Source organism: Schistocerca piceifrons, chromosome 2, assembly GCF_021461385.2.
Source record: "Schistocerca piceifrons isolate TAMUIC-IGC-003096 chromosome 2, iqSchPice1.1, whole genome shotgun sequence".
NCBI classification, from domain to species: domain Eukaryota; kingdom Metazoa; phylum Arthropoda; class Insecta; order Orthoptera; family Acrididae; genus Schistocerca; species Schistocerca piceifrons.
Window position 1 is genome coordinate 1019699626 of NC_060139.1, and position 18074 is coordinate 1019717699.

Below are 18074 nucleotides of genomic sequence, written 5' to 3' on the forward strand. Positions count from 1 at the left end.
GTGTCATTTGTGTCATACATCTGTACGCGAGATTTCCACACTCCTAAACATCCTTAGGTCCACTGCTTCCGACGTGGTAGTGAAGTGGAAACGTGGAGGGACACCTGCCGCACAAAGGCGTACAGGCCGACCTCGTCTGTTGACTGACAGAGAACGGGGACAGTTGAAGAGGGCCGTAATGTGTAATACGCACACATCTATCCAGACCATCACAAAGGAATTACAAACTGCATCGGAATCCACTGCAAGTACTATGACAGGTAGGTGGGACGTGAAAGGGCTTGGATTTCATGGTCGAGCGGCTGCTCATTAGCCACACATCACGCCGATGAACGCCAGACGATGCCTCCGCTTGGTGTGAGGAGCGTAAATATTGGACGACTGAACAGTGGAAAAACGTTACGTGGAGTGACGAATCACGGAACACAATGTGGCGATCCGATGGCAGGGTCTGGGTATGGCCAGTGCCCGGTGAACTTCATCTGCCAGCACGTGTAGTGCTAACAGTAAAATTCGGAGGCGGTGGTGTTATGGTGTGGTCGTGTTTTTCATGGAGGGGGCTTGCATTTCTTTTGCGTGGCACTATCACAGCACAAGCCTGCCTTGATGTTTTAAGCCTCTTCTAGCTTCCCACTGTTGAACAGCAATTCGGAGATGGCGATTACATCTTTCAACACGATCGAGCACCTGTTCCTAATGCACGGCCTGTGGCGAAGTGATTATACGACAATAACAACCCTGTAATGGACTGGCCTGCACAGAGTCCTGACCTGAATTCTTCAGAACACCTTTGGCATCTTTTGGAACACCGATTTCGTGCCAGGCCTCACCGATCGATATCGATACCTCTCCTCAGTGCAGCAGTCCGTGAAGAATGAGCTACCAGTCCCCAAGAAACCTTCCAGAACCTGATTGAACGTATCGTGTGCCTGCTAGAGTGGAAGCTGTTGTCAAGGCTAAGGGTGGGCCAACACCATATTGAATTCCAGCATTACGGGTGGAGGGTGCCACGGATTTTGAAGTCATTTTCAGCCAGGTGTCCGGATACTTTTGATCACATAGTGTATAATATAAAACTTCTAATTATTACGTTTTATCTTTATCTGCAGACTGGTTTTATTCTCTTGCTGTCCATCCGTTCGCGGGAAACTGAAATAACAATAAAAAACATGCTTTACCGTCAGTATTTCCTGCTCGTTCCTAAGATGGCTAAGCAGTTAGGAGCAGAGAGCCTGGTTGTGGATGAGTTCCTGCAGTTTTCTGGATCGAGTTTTGTGATACAATTTTGCATATGTACTTATACAAATCGGTTAGTAAAATTTGTGATACAATTTATCATATGTACTTTTACAAATCTTTTAGTAAAATTTTGGTGTAAAGTCTGTGTTTGGCGTATGTGATACGTTGGCGGGATGTTATACGTGGAGCTCTGCTGTATTTTACAGGCAATGGACATTTTACCTATGAACGCTATTTATATTTTGGGAGTGGGAAACCCACAGGAAAAAATAATAGACGCATATTAGAAATTCAAATTTTATTTTCAAAAAATTAATTTTTGTTGAATATATACATACACCTTGTTTCGCTTACATACTCTTCATTCCAGTGTCTCACTATGCTGCAAAACGAAACATAAGGTTAACAGTTTTCTTCATGTAAACAGTTACGTCAACAAGAAACCTCTTGTTTTACCACAAGCAGATTTCGTTTGTGTTGGAGCTCGCAGCCAAAATATCTAACCGTACAAGATATTTTGAATGATATCTTCTACTGATCTCTTCTTCAGTGCATTTTAGGGTTAATGGGTTGTTCATATATTTACAAATGCTCAAAATTATATCACTGTGATATAAGCCCGCATGAAAATTTTACGAAGCTCAGTGGCACATTGTAATTCAAATCATTGTTATTATCCTTATTAACAGAATATTTTTATTTATAAATGTTCGCTTGTGCTTGTAATTTCACTGTGTAATAAATGTATACGTTCTGTATCTTAATATTATACAAAAAAAAACATTTTTATCACAAAATCGAAAACTGGCCCCACGATATTTTTCTCATTTAGAGTCATTGCGGACGCAAGTATTACTTTCTTAACACTGACTGCTGTCTACCCCGTAATGTTAAAATACACTATCAACGATTTATATTACGGGCGCACTTCATTTTTATTGTTTCCATTGTAGAGTATATTATGCAATATTACCTTTATGTTAAGAATCGTAGTCTGAAGAAAAATCAAATAATTTCGGAGCTTAACGCTCTACAACTGCAAGCAAACTGTAAGTATCTTAATAATATGTCGAGGCATCGATATTTGCTGGCTGTTTTTCAAACATGCACGCCATCACCTTGCGTTAAATCAAACAAACGGAGTGTTCCTGAAAGGTGACTCATTGAGGCACAAGGAGCTCAATCATTTTTGTTCCTCAGTCTTTCGTATCAGTTGGCCAGAATATACTATGAGATTTTGTTTAATTTATCGTTTGCCCTGAGTATAGTATTAGCACCACCTGGTTCTTACAAACGGACATGGGATAGCAGTAGATCCGCATTTCACTTGGTCGGGGTGTGTAAAAGAGATGACACATCCTTAACAAAATTCTGAAAGAATATTTTTGACTACAGGAAAGTAGTTGGCTGTGTTGCTGATTTCCATATCCAACAATGACATCGAATTATATTAGATGGAAGTTAACCGAAAGCAACCAGATGAAGTCTGCTAAACTTTTATAGTAGCAGAAAATCGTTTTAATTTTATAAGAAAGCATTAAACAGTGTGTTACCATTTTCATTAAACTTCGTTTTCTCCATTCTTTATTAATATGTAGAACTAAGTTTATAAGAGTTGAGCTGGAGTTTAAAAGTTTTGTTGAACTATGTACGAAATACTGCAGTAGCCATTCAAGATTGACATGAATGAAATATTTAAATAAACAACCACGCTGCAAGATAGCAAATTCTAAAACTGTCAGCTGACAGTGAATTATCGTCTTATTGTCGCCCAGAGACTTTAGAATCAAAAATCTCCAATTAGAAAGGTAGCGAGCGTTCTTAGTGCAAGACCCATGTGAAGAAAAAACAAACGAAATGTTTCTATTGTAAAATACTCTATTAGTGGAACAGTGCCCAGAATATTTGTTTGCATCATTGACTTGTTGCAGTATTGGAGCAGGGGGAAGTGGGGGATACCACTTCGAGTACAATCTGTGCCACTACAGCTTGCGACTGGTGAGAAACATGTAGCTACAAAAACCGTTTCTCTTTGTCATAAAATCACCACGCGTATGAAAGCTGCAAAAAGCGTCTCCTAAGCCTTCTGACGCATACAGACAGCAGATCTTGTCATGAGATCTTCTTCCATATAACATTTGAAAGCAAAACATCTTACAGTCTAAGTTATCTAAAATAGATATAGATCTCTATTTTACTGCAATAAATACAAACTTGTATGACATGCTTCATTCACTGAACCTCTACATATACATCGTCCATAAAGATTTATAGTTAGGCTATCAGAAAATTAACGCTAGCACAGTTACCTATGGCTTTCAAGATCTCGCTACATGATCAAATTTGGTAAGAGACAATTCTTTGATAACCTTAGGCAAAGTACGAATCATTTGAATGATGTGCCATGAAACAAAGACCAACTAGCTCTTCACACTTATATGTTGCGACCGTTTCTAATAACTCCAGATTTTCGTATCGGTCAAATGCTTTTCATGACTCACGGTCCAAACTGCTTCTCCCACTAGCAGTTAAACACGATACCACAACAGTAACGTGTTCCTGAGAACCAGCTACATAATCGTGCGTCCAAAGATGATACTTGTGGCAATTAACACAAATAGGACGGCAGATCAGGGTTTAAAGTCTGTTTGAGACGGAACAAGTGGAACACATTATGGAAATTGCCTCAAGCGATTTCGACAAAGCGCGAATGGGCAGGAGGTCTATAAAACTTATTTTGGTATCAGATATCGACACGGTCAGGTTAAAGTGTGGTAATCGTCGGTAGTTGTGACAACTGTGGTAACTATGATTTATTTTGATAATTGTTCCGAAACCGACAGTAGTTATTCTACAACCACAAAGCCAAAATGTGAAGTTCTGTTTAAACGACCTTGACGTGTATAACGATAAAAACTGGGACTCTAAAATAAATCGGTTTTCAAAGCCATCGGAGTCTATAGGATAAAAATTCAAAAGAAAGCAGAAATAATTATCTATAGCCTCGAAACGTTACTGTAACTGTATGAGATAATTAACTATCACTCTTCAGCACCAAAGATATGTAATTTCATTCGTAGATTTATCTTTTCAAGAAATATCTGAAGCTTTCATTTTCCCAGAATCATTTGTCTACGAGCGTCATTTCATAGCATTTCATTACAATCATTCGTTTGTAATGACCTCCTGACTCGGGCGCGATGTAGCGATTTCTTGAATGTCTAAGAAAGCTAATTTCAATACTTAGTCACAAAAATATAGTGACATTACGTGATATGTTCATATTTTACAAATGTTGTTAAGCAAGGAGCTACGCTATCAGTCCTTACAGTAAAAATTAATATCACTTGGTCAGCTGTGGAATGAGCGTTGCTATTCTATAACATATATACATACAAACATATATTTACAATCGTAAGTGTTGTTTTCCATTACAGTGAGCTCAAATTGAGATATATTTACATTATTATTGTATTATCAAAGTAGTGGATAAAAATGTCAGTACTGGACTGTAAAATAAATATCTACCATTGATCCCTATTTGTTTAAGCTCTCTACGTTCAAGTCTCTGCCTCTGTAATAGCGAATTTTCGTTTACAGTATTGCAACTATTCGCAATTCTACTTTAGTAATCTCTGATGTACTTATATTTAGAAATCTAAGGTCAGCTTGGTGATTATTTACGTAAAGTATTGCATGAAACACTACGTTTTCTACAGTTTACTTATAGATTAAGCATTACAGTCACCCATAAGATGATGCAATGCTTAGTGTGTGTGGAATTTTACTCTTTCGTTGCCTTTACTACCTTCACCGTTTTACCTCGGCCCACGTAAGAGAAAGAATGAGTTTCACAGGGCACAGAATACGTGCGCATAGCCTCTGAACTGTGGCAGTTCGAGAAGAGAACATATGCAGATACGTGTTGTATTTTGAAGAAAGTACTCAACTACATAATGAAGTCGCTGATTAGAACACGTCACCTTCAGCTATGTTGCCTCGTATTCTCGTAGAGGACGAAATATTTCAGTCGCAAAGTCTCAAGTAACTGCAGAATCATTATCGCTGCATCAGAACAGTAGAAGCTACACTGCATCATGTCTTAAACAGTCTTGTTGCAGGTTTACGATGGATTCGTTCCTCCTACAAAACGACTGTGTTTCCTGCCGACGAGGATAATTATGTATAAAAGCTGTGCTACGCGACCGTCGATCAGTATTTTACTGCGATGCAAATAGTTGATTGCAAAGAGTTACACAGTTGCTATAAGAAAATTTAGGAGTTTGCCACAATAATGTTGCTTGATTTATCGTACTGTACACGCAGGTCGTTAACCAGTGAGTCCAGTAATCGATAAGAAATTTTCGACGGACAAATTGTTACAAGCGCTGGTAGCTTGCTGTGCATCCTAATGTACCAGCATCGCATTAAGACTCAAATTCATGTTCATTGGTATGACGAAGAGCATTACTCTAGATAGGAATTACACAATTCGACAACGCTTCAGTTGTTCGATTTACTTCTCTGGAATAGAAATGTGGATTTTGCTATTTAATGTGCAACAGCAATCCTTTCTTCGTAACCGTAAATGTACCAATATTTGATCTCTTTCTACATGGTGACAAAAATTTCGAGAAAAGTCATTTTCTATACTCCTAAAGCGCAAGTTTTGACTAGAATCTGTTTTTAGTGGTCAGTGAATCCATTATGGGACTAAATTCTACGGTAAGCTATCTCTTGTCGGGCTAAGTGAAATCATCAATGTTTTCCCTTCGATAAGCACGAAATCATATACTAAGAGCTTTACCTGTGGTGGTAGTTACCAGAGAGTGATAAACTGGAAAGCAATAAAGTGCATCATGGTATCAGTCATGATACTTGACACCCCCGTGTAATGAATGTTCCGTGAGATTTCGGGCTTGCAGCTGGACGACGTCGACATCTTGCCAAATTATCTGGAGTGACAATGGTTTAGACGTCTTCAGATGAGATTGCTGGTATACATCAATAATTTTCTATCGAAATTTGGCGCTGTGGCGCATGCGCACAGATTTTCGGTGTACGGCAGCCGTCTATCGAGGGCGGATATTCCCCCCATCAGATTAGGACAGCGTTAGCGGGGAGTAAACGTCACCATTCAAAAGAGAGGGAAGAGGAGGAGCTGTTCATGTCCAGGTCGTACCTCTCATATGGGGGCAACATTCCATCTAAATTGGGCAGAATTCTAAAGAAGCGTTGTTTACAGTAATATTCCGGTCACTTACAAAGGCCTGTGCTCTTCTCTGCTCACTAAAGGATGATTGGACTCCACAGAACACAGCGACAGTACATGTTCGCCAGCGTAGCTCAGCGTAGCGTCTTCTCTTCCTAAATAAAAATTTAAGCCCTCTGATTCAAAATTTAAATCTTAAATTCATTAAGAGACAGATGATTTATCGTCCTTGTTCCAACCCCTAAGTAGGAGACTAATGATCATGCTACCATTGCACAATCAAACTACTGTGGCTCTTTGAATCTTCTGTCAGTGAGTAGGCTAGCCTTCAAATCACTATCAAGATGATATGTTTTTTATAACCAGGCGGAAAATTAAATTTCCCTACTTCCTTATAATAACAACGAAAGGTCTTCTATGAGTTATTCTGCCACTACTGTCCTGGTCACGAAGAGATCCTTCTAGTATTGAATCATTATGGAACCTGGGGAAAAATGTTTGCCGAAAGAAGTTGTTAATTGTGATCGCAAATTTCAACGTGATAAAGCTTGGGAGCCGGTGGTGTGTTTAATATCTTCAGAAAGACAAAATTTCACGCCTAATTACGAGTCCAGCAACAATTACTTTTCTTATTTCCGCCAATGAATTTTAACTCCGGGTGTCCCCAATTCGACAGAGGGCGTGCAAGCAATATCAGCTCGCTCCACACATGGAGCAGTACTCGACAAAGAGCGCTGAACTCGGCGAAGGATGGCCACGCAGCGAAAACATGTGCGAATGTGGCGCCGAGCGTTTTCGGTATAAAGTCAGCGGCGTACACCAGCAATCTCCAGTGTAAAATGCACCTGAAGATGGCTGAATGGTTGTTAGCTGAAATAATGACGCAAGATGTTGACATCATCCGGTTGCAAGTCCAAAACGTTGGGGAATATGGTACCACTTGCTTACTTACGAGGGATTTAGCCTCTTTTAATGCAATTTATGCATGAATGGGTACCAGTCTGATGGGCTCGTCCAGCCTCTTGGTAAGTCCATTTGAATTAACCGGTGAAATGATGCATTTATACTAAAGGGAAGGTATTAAAATGAATTATAGTGCACGTTGTAGTAACAAGCCGAGCCGCCCTAGCAGGGCGGGAGCTAGTTAGAGTTGAAGCAGTTCTGCAAATGAATTGTATAAGAGCAAGGTGGCCACTGCATCTCGACGCAAGGAAGAAGGAGGATATGTACAGCTGATTGTTTCTTGGTAGGAAACCAAACACGTGCGTGGCCCCGCCTCACTCGGACAGGGCGTGCCACTGCTGAACTTGCTCCATGGGCGATGAGATGGCGGCGTTCCAGTGGGCCAAGGCCTTGCCGCGCGCGAACATGTACGACCCCAGCACCGCCTTGCCGATCGGCTTATCTGAAACACACGTGTCGCCTCTGGTAAACACACAGGTATTTGCACAACATTCGGACAAAGGATACTTGACAATACTTAAACCTGCTAGGCTTCCATGTCCGTTGGCATTGAAGGCAAAATCTTTAGGACTGTGAGGCAGCAACCTGTTCCTCTTCACTGGAAGTATGAATTGAGAAACACCTTCAGTCACAAATTTGCGTGTTTTATTAAACACACGATTTATTTCGGACCCTGTGGTTCCATCATCAGGTGTAACTTGTCTTAATACACGATTTTATTTTGCTCTGGAATGAGGTTAAACGCATACTCCTGGTATGGAAAGGAAAGTTGTTCCCTGCACATGTCATTTGTTTCAGAATTAGATCTCTGGCACTGCGAATATATTCATCTTTGATCACTCCACACCAAACACACAATCGATATCTCTGGCGTGTTTAAAAATATGTGTATACAAAGCCGGCCGAAGTGGCCGTGCGGTTAAAGGCGCTGCAGTCTAGAACCGCAAGTCCGCTACGGTCGCAGGTTCGAATCCTGCCTCGGGCATGGATGTTTGTGATGTCCTTAGGTTAGTTAGGTTTAACTCGCTCTAAGTTCTAGGGGACTAATGACCTCAGCAGTTGAGTTCCATAGTGCTCAGAGCCCTTTGAACCATTTTGTGTATACAAATGTGCCTCTTGAGTGAAGTGAAATGCACGAACAGAATGGAGAAAAGAATGTATGATGGTATTAAACAGTTAAAAATTCTTTTCTTGGATGTGTGGTAAGTTTACGCTGTTTATTTTTTCCACAGTTTCGCACATATTTCCCGCATTTGACTTACGAAATTCATAAACTAACATCAAACCTTTTCATGACAGGAATAGGCATTCCACCTGACGCAAGAGCGAAGATAAATCACATATTAAGACAAGTTACACCTGATGATTGACTCACAGGGTTCAAAATGCAGCTTGTATTTAATAAATACATGCTGTATTATTAATTAATATTAATAATATAATAAATTTAAAAAAAAACATTGTGTCTGAAGGCGTTTTTTCATACTTCTATGTATACAAACAGTCACGTTTGAAGCCGCGAAATGCGGATAAAATTAAAATGTTCCTCTACAAATTATTACACAATCAACGTTTCGAGCCCTCTATGGGACCTTCTTCAAGAGTTCACCGCTTAGCTGAACACTGTTACAGACCAGTGCAGCGTTCACTTACAATATCTGATTAAAAGTATGCGTGCAACACTGTGTTATGCGGAACTGATCACTGGGCGCCACGAGTGGCAGAAGCACCAGTATAAAATGCGGTGGGGATTATTGTCTTGTCTATGGGCTTTCTCAGTAGAACTCAGTGTTTTTGAACGAAGATAAGTCATTGCATGTCACTTGATTAACAAATGCATCAGGGATATTTCAACACTTCTAAAGATCCCGAAGTCGACTGTTGATAATGTGATTGTGAAGTGGGAATGCGAAGAAGCTACCCCCACTAAACTGAGACCAGACAGACCTCACATGCTGACAGAAAGGGCCGTCGAGCATTGTTAAGGGTAGTTATAAGAAATCGCTTGAAATCAGCGGAAGAAATTACTGGTGACTACCAAAGCGCTACCAATAGTCCAACTAGCACAGTGACTATGCATGGGAAGTTAAAGAAGTTAGTGTAAAATGGTCAAGCAGCTCCTCGTAAGCCACCAATTTCTGTAATCAATTGTAAGCGGCGCTTGAGATGACGTAAAATGCGACGCCACTGGGCAATGGTTGGCTGAAAACTTATGATTTGGAGTGATCACTGACGCTGTACCCTGCACCAATCCGACGTAACTGTTTGGGTTTGACGATGTTTGGAGAATCCTACCTACCGTCATGTCTAGTGCCAACAGTGAAGTACGGATGAGATAGGGTCTCCAGCAAACACTAAATCAGGAAGGGTAAGTACACAATTTACAGCGTTGTGTACTGGGTACAGCAGAAGGACAGTTCGGGGACGATGACTGTATTGGCTTCACAGTGTGCCCTGTCATAAACCACAATCTGTGAGACAATATTTTGTCAACAATAATGTTCTGAAATGGTCTATCCTGCCCTTGGTCCCGTTCTGATCCCATTGGGAAGCCTTTGGTCTGAGTTAGAACGTCGACATTGCTCCAGGCCTCAGCGTCCAACATCGTCATCTTCTTTGGTTTCTTCTTTGGTTTCTGCTCTTGAGGAAGAATGGGCTGGAATTCCTCCAAAGACTTTCACATGTCTCATTGGAAGTGTCCCCAGCCGAGTTCATGGATTGACCCTACCCATGTTAACACTCAGTAATAGGTGTCCCAGTACTTTCCATGCGACTATAAAATGTTGTCCCACTTTTTCTTAAGAAATGGGCTTAATGGAGGAAAACTTTACGGCTGATGTTAGTGGGCCATCGTCGTTCGTTAGGTGGCTAAAGAGGCAAAACAAGACATGGGAAAAGTTTAGCAAATTAATATTGTCGTGCTGTTTCTTCGTAACTGTATGTATTTCTCGCTCCCCGAGGCTGTGAATTTACTTCTTGCTTACAAAACAAGCGCGAAAATACTCCCTTTTACAAAAGAGCGTGTAGATTCACTTTGACAGAGTTCAACTAACCAGTAAACACCAGAAGATCCAGATAAAGAGGGGTTGAAACATCGATTATGTGTTGAAGAGGAACATGAATTAACAAATTAGAACATTTGACCTTCAATAAAAAAATTGTCTAGGGCGCTGCAGTCACGGCTGTGCGGCTGGTCCCGGCGGAGGTTCCAGTCCTCCGTCGGGCATGGGTGTGTGTGTTTGTCATTAGGATCATTTAGGTTAAGTAGTGTGTAAGCTTAGGGACTGATGACCTTGGCAGTTCAGTCCCATAAGATTTCACACACATTTGAACATTTTGAACATAAAATTAGAGGCAAGGTTCGTAAATCGGGACATGTTGTAGAATTCGATTCGGTACTTCCTAGAACGTCCAGTGAGCCGCGAGCGGGAGAAGAAAGTTCGCAAAGAGAAGGAATATTCTGACAATGTAGGACATCTTTCAGTAACCTTGGATGGAAGTAATTCTAAGATTCCACTATCAAATGCAACACAAAGCCCGTGCTAAATGGGTAATGTGAGTAATGCTGAATAATCATCGGATAACAAATTTGACAACTGCACTTTTAGAGTGAACATAATAAACTTCTGGGAATAATATGCTGTAATTAGTCTGTCGCACTACGCCATGTTCGACTCCTTGTGCTTCCTTGTCCCTACGATGCGCGTGGCCTTGCTCGCATGCCGGTGTGTTCCGTTAGACGTGTATCCCATCTATCTTTACCGGCTCTTATGAGTGATGTACTGAGATTCTGCGATAATGAATAGCTCAGTAGGCAGGTCAGTTCTGACGATGAATTGCTGAAAAGGGCAATCACAGAAGTTGTAAAGAAAACGTAGGTAAAAGAAAATTAACTGTGAAGAAACCACGGATAACAGAAGGATGAAGAAAATACCAAAATGTGCAGGGAAATTCAAGAATACACAAATAACAAGCCGCTTAGGAATGAAATAAATAGGAAGTGCGGCGAAGCAAAGGCGAAATGTTTGCGTGGAAAATGTGACGAAATCGAAATAGAAATGATTGTCGGAAGAACTGACTCAGCATACAGAATAGTTAACCTTCGGTGAAATTAAAGCCAAGGGCGGAAACGTACAGAGTGCATCTGGAGATCCGCACTTATATACAGAGGAGGGAACGGATAGGTAGAAAGAGTACAATGAAGTCCTCTGTGAGTGGGAGGACTTGTCCGATGCCGTGATAGATGGAGGAACGTGAGTCGATAGGGAAGAGATAGGGCATCCAGTATTAAAATCGGAATTTAAAAGAGCTTTGGGCGACTTAAGGTCAAATAAGGCAGAAGGAATCGATAACATTCCATCGGAATTTATAAATTATTGGTGGGAAGGGGCTACAACACGACTGTTGACACAACTGTGTACAATGTATGAGACTGGTGATATACCACAACACCGAGCGAGGTGGCGCAGTGGTTAGCACACTGGACTCGCATTCGGGAGGACGACGGTTCAATCCCGCGTCCGGCCATCCTGATTTAGGTTTTCCGTGATTTCCCTAAATCGCTCCAGGCAAATGCCGGGATGGTTCCTCTGAAAGGGCACGGCCGACTTCCTTCCCTGTCCTTCCCTAATCCGATGAGACCGATGACCTCGCTGTTTGGTCTCTTTCCCCAAAACCAACCAATACCACAACATCGTCGGAAAAACATCATCCACACGATTCCGAAGATAGCAGGAGCCGACAAACTCGAGAATTATAGCAAAATCAGCTCAAGAATGCAAGCTGCCGACAAAAATAATTTACAAAAGAATGGGACTGAATATTGAGAGATGATCACCAGCTTGGCTTTAGGAAAGATAAAGACAACAGAGAGGCAGTTCCAACGTTCTGGTTGATAATGGAAGCAAGACTGAAAAAAACCAAAACACGTTCGTAGGAGCTGTCGACAATACAAAGTGGTGCAGCACGTTCTAAATTCTGAGAAAAGTAGAGGTAAGCTATAGGGTAAGACGGACAACATACGATATGTACCAGGACCAAGAGGAAACAATAAGACTGGAGGAACAAGAACGAAGTGCTCGAATTGAAAAGGATGTAATACAGGGATGTAGTCTTTCACCCCTATTGTTCAGTCTACACATCGAAGAAGCAATGACGGAAATAAAAGAAAGGTTCGGGAATGGGATTAAAATTCAAGGATATCAATGGTAAATAGGCTGATGACATTGCTATCCTCAGTGACTTTGAAGAATAATTACAGGAAATCTTGAACTGAAGGAATAGTCTAAATAGTATAGAATGTGTATGCAGTAAATCATGAAAAGAAAGTAATGCGAATTAGCAGGAATGAGAACAGCAAGAAACTTAACATCAGGATTGGCGGCCACGTAGTAGACGAAGTTAAGGAATTCTGCTACCTTGGAAGCAAAATAACCCATGATGGACGACGCGAGGTGGATATAAGAAGCAAAACAGATCAGGCAAATAGAGTATTCCTGGAGAAGAGGAGTCTACTAGTACCCAGCATTGGCCTTAATTTTAGGAAGAAATTTCAGAGAACGTATGTTTGGAGCACAGCATTGTGTGGTAGTGAATGGTGGATAGTGGGAAAACAGGAGGAGAAGAAAATCGAAGCATTTTTGGTGTGGTGCTACAGAATAATACTGAAAATCAGATGGACTGATAAGATAAAGAATGTGGAGATTCTCCGTAGAATCGGCGAAGGAAGGAACGTGCAGGAAACGCTGATAATTGAAGGGACAGGATGATAGGACCTGTTTTAATGATCTGTGAGTAACCTCCGTGGTACTAGATGAAGCTGAATAGTGAAAAACTTTAGGGGACAGTCACAAGTCTCAATTAATAACATAATTCAATTTATCAAGAGCATTGGAGAGCATTGAAGAGCATCGTCAGAGCTACTGGAATTTATGGTTCAAAGTTAGATTGATAGCGGAATCAACCAACTACTTTCAGCTGTAAATCCACAGTTTCTGACGATGATGTTGAACTGAGGAAACTGGTTCATAAAAACATTGTGGCTGTCGTAAACTCAACTGCCAAATTTATGTTGTAAAAATAGTTTCTTTGTGTTGGGAGGTCGTGCTGATACATGGGTGTGTTCAGTTGTCTGTGTTCGAGTATTCTACTAATTGTCTTGGTGGTATTTGTTACGCCATTGCCGTTCTAAGGGAACAGATTCACAATAGTCTCTCTGACATTGTTGTTAGACACAGTAACATGTTTTCTTCTAACCTAAACTTCAAGTGTAGACACTCCTGGCACTCGTTCCCAGAAGGAATTGACTGTGTTATTTTCATTTCGGCGCAGAGAACAAAGAGGTTTGACACGAATTATCAAACTATATGGTAGGCGCATTGTAAGTGTTATATCCTAGCCAGTAATGCCACCCGAGCCCGCTGCCAAAAGGTTGGCAGCATCAAAGTCCGGACGCCGTCCGCATAAGCAGCGCCAGCGAGACAGGAAATCGCCGCAAGTCTGCGCGCGCCACCGCTGGCTTCTGGCTTCTTAAGCGCTGGAGTCGCGAGCGCTAGGACAGTTCTGTATTCGCCGCTCAGTTGTATACTCGCCACCGAATTGTGTACTTGCTAGTCAGTTGTGTGTTCATCGCAGCAGAGTTGTTGTTTGTCGTCAGCCGACGCTGACCTAGCCGCTACGACTCGAACTAGACAGATTTCTGTAGACACCGAGTTCACTACTGTGTTTCTGTATCTTCGTTAATAAAGATAAGTACCGACTTTTATTTAATCAGAGTGTTTGGGTTTTCATCTTTCTGTTCACTGTTCCAGCGGACCGGTCGGCCCGCTATTAAAAGTGTGGCGGTGACTTCGTAAGCCGTTTCTACAGCGAATTGTTTGTCACTACGAACACCGCCACAAAAGTAAGCTCCTCCCTTGATGGTAACACAATTGCAGTGCTCATGAAGCACGATTAACAGCTTGCTGAATATGGAACAACTGTGTCTTGAACTCGACCGTGCATACTTAAGATACACATCAAAATAAAAGAAATACAGCTGCTAGAAAAATGACTTACATTGGATTACATAAATGACAACTGAAAGGCCTGTGGACGTTCGGTATACAGCCGACTCCATGGAAGCCCTAATGTATCTAGAACTGCCCATACCTGCATGGAGAATAGCACTATCGGCCCAGAACACATCAATTTGCCAGAGTTAAGTCAGCCACGGAAGTCTGTATGCTTCTCTCACTCCATAGTTTATATTTCACTTCACGATGTTTCTGTTTAAGTTACTTTATAAACGTGCAGACGTTCTTTATACGCTATCCTACCAAAAATAAGAGAAGCACCCAGAAGTGGAGGAAGAGCCTAAATGAAAATTCTCGGATTAATACTATTGGGAGTGACTGCAAAATCGAGTTAGTTTCACAAAGAATGTGACAGCATGAACCAACTCATTATGCACTGATTCGATTTGGAAGGGTGTCGTCAGGGTGTTCGTAATGCTGTTGTATTCCTGCCTGAGGCAAGCTGGCCCACAACTGTTGTAACTAGTGCTTGATGTCCTGTATATGGCACTGGAACGGAGTTGACGTCTGAGCTGGTATCACTCATATACCATTAGGGGCAAATCTGGGGATCTAACTGGCTACGGGAATGCCTCAACATCGCAGAGAGACCACGCAGACACGTTCCATGTGTGGATGAGTATTCTATTGTTCAAAAATGGCACCACGGTACTGTAGCATGATAGTTACTACATGAGACCACTGGATGTCAGTGACGCACCCCCGTGCCGTCAGTGACCCTCGATCACTACTAGCCTTGACCTGAAATCGTACTTCATGGCTCCGCGCACCATGACCCAGGAGTGACGTCGGTGTGCCTCTCCAAAACATGAGATGAAATCATGTTCGATGACGACTGTCATTCGGAATAATGCAGGACTGCTATACATTGCTGGACGCAATGAGACGCCATTTACCAGCAGTTCGTGGCACCACTCCGAATGCAGCTGTTTGTGTTGGGATGTTAATGACAGCTTATGCGTGACACGGGAATTCCCTAGTCCGACTGCTGCTAGTCTCCGAACAGTGTGCGTGATTCTGCAGAGAGTCCATGACTTGTTCTCGGACGTCAGTGACAAATGTGAAGGAATTACCACATGCTTGGTGCACCATTGTGGCCGTCAGACGTACTCGACGACAACGTTGTGTACGCCTGACCTACCGTTCCCATGTAGTCCAACATCCGAATGGTCCACAAATACGGACATCGCATGATTCGACCAATCGGCTAGATCCACAATGAATCCCTTTCGAGCTCCGTCAGGCGGTGATTTCGCCATCTCACATGAATATGAGGCATAGCTGTGTCTTACACAGTGTTCACTCAGCATCTAATTGTGTTAATACCCTACCAGGTGTGGTATAAATCCGAATGACAGCGATTCACTATGGAGGCTGTTTTAACTGTGAGAGAATTGCAGCTCTAATCATTTACGTATCTGACCATTGCGTGTCGGTATGAGAAACTACATTGATATCCGACCGTGTCTTCTGGGTGCTTGTATTGTATTGTATTGTACGTTAACCGGGGGCCTAGAAACGACGGTTGTGGCCGAGATGTTCTAGGCGCTTCAGTCTGGAACCGCGCGACCGCAACGGTCGAAGGTTCAAATCCTGCCTGGGGCATGGGTGTGTGTGATGTCCTTAGGTTAGTTAGTTTTAAGTAGTTCTAAGTCGTAGGGGACTGATGACCTCAGATGTTAAGTCCCATAGTACTCAGAGCCATTAGAATCTGCAGCCGCAGTGGTCCACAACCCCACGACGACTACCGCAGTTCACTTCACCCCTCTCCTGCCCCACACCGAACCACTCTTTCAGGGTTATTTTGCGGTTCGGCCCCCAGTGGACCCCCCAGGGAACGTCTCACACCAGACGAGTGTAACCCTTATGTTTGCGTCGTAGAGTAATAGTGGTGTACACGTACTTGGAGAACTTATGTGCGCAGAAATCGCCGACATAGTGTGGCTGAGGCGGAATAAGGGAGAACCAGCCCGCATTCGCCGAGGCAGATGGAAAACCGCCTAAAAACCATTCACAGACTAGCCGGCTCAGCGGACCTCGACAAAAGTTTGCCGGGTGGATTCGTGCCGGGTACCAGGCGCTCCTTTCCAGTCAGGAAAACCGTGTGTTAGACAGCGCGGCTAACTGGGCAGGGTCTGGGTGCTTACTGTTTTTCTTGTCAGGCAGCGTAACATTGTAGACTTTCGTGTCAATCTCATTAAAATTCTTCCGGGTGTACTGCCACATCACCTAGCAAAATACTAAAATGCTAAAATAAACCGACGTTTCAGCTGATTCGGGTTGCTGAGGAGTCCACTGCAACCCGCCTGAAAGGATTTTAATGTTTTAGGTATACCATAAGGTCACGTGGCAGTAGACCTAGAAGGGTTGTAATCAGATGCAAGCGTGGCTGTATTAACACAGAAAATTCTATTCAGCCCCATTTCATGCTGGCATGTGTGATGCACCTAGGAAGTGAATTTAGAGGGAGGAGATGCAGAAGATGGGGAGGTAGGTAGGGAGTTGTCAGGCAGGTACCTCTGCCGTAGCCCGGCACGGGCACCAGCACGTGCAGCGTGATGCTGGTCAGGTCCAGCCGCGCGGCGGGCACGCGGAAGTTGAAGCACTGCGAGAAGTTGGGGCAGTCCGAGTTGCGCACAGTGGCCGTGCGCTTCACCTTGACGGCGCGGTACTGCTGCTGCAGCGACACGCGCACGTACGAGTCGCGCCGCTCCTCCCGGAACTGAAACACACACAGACACACACGCTGGGCGCACACACTTGATTCCCATACGCCTGAACTTTCTCATTTTCGTAGTACTGAAGGGCGTTGTTTTAATTGTTAAAAACCATTCAAAAGCCAACATCGCATAAAAATTTCCTTATTTGAGACGACCGGTTTCGACAGTCATTGCTGTCATCTTCAGGTCTTTAGCACTTCTTTGTTGTAAAACACGTTCATTTTACGCTGAACCTCGTGCAAAAGATGTGAAGTGGATAAAACTAGGCACATTAAAGACAGAAAGCACCTTGTCCAAAATGCCATGTCCATATAAATATTGCTCGCAGATGCTTGAGTATGTGGTCCTGCATATGTAAACATATATGCTACTGTGTACCATGTTTGTATGATATAACAAGCTGTGGTGTCACCGCCAGACACCACACTTGCTAGGTGGTAGCTTTAAATCGGCCGCGGTCCATTAGTACATGTCGGACCTGCGTGTCGCCACTGTTAGTGATCGCAGACCGAGCGCCACCACACGGCAGGTCTTGAGAGACGTACTAGCACTCGCCCCAGTTGTACGGACGAAGTAGCTAGCGATGCACACTGACGAAACCTCGCTCATTTGCAGAGCAGATAGTTAGAATAGCCTTCAGCTAAGTCAATGGCTACGACCTAGCAAGGCGCCATTAGCCTTACATAGCTTGTATCTAAAGAGTCTCACTTGTATCGTCAAGAGCGATGTACCACAAGGATGAATTAAAGTTAAGTATTCCAGGAGCTACGTACTTTTCTTTTTAGCATTCATTACGTATCCTGTTTCAGACCTCACGCCATCCTTCGTGAGCTTATTAGCGAGCATTTCGGTCTCCTCAAACCACAC

General features: G+C 42.8%; 1 protein-coding gene across 1 annotated transcript in view; it reads right to left on the minus strand.

The window, feature by feature from the left end:
* Window positions 1-1520: 1520 nt before the first annotated feature.
* The window catches only part of LOC124776082 (synaptotagmin-15-like), a 109416-nt gene continuing 92862 nt past the window's right edge, over window positions 1521-18074 (minus strand). The window contains exons 7-8 of the mRNA XM_047250925.1: window positions 17005-17209; window positions 1521-7856 (exon numbers count right to left, since the gene is read on the minus strand). Of these exons, the coding sequence (XP_047106881.1) occupies window positions 7729-7856; window positions 17005-17209 (333 nt within the window). The 3' untranslated portion in view covers window positions 1521-7728. The remainder of the gene's footprint in view (window positions 7857-17004; window positions 17210-18074) is intronic.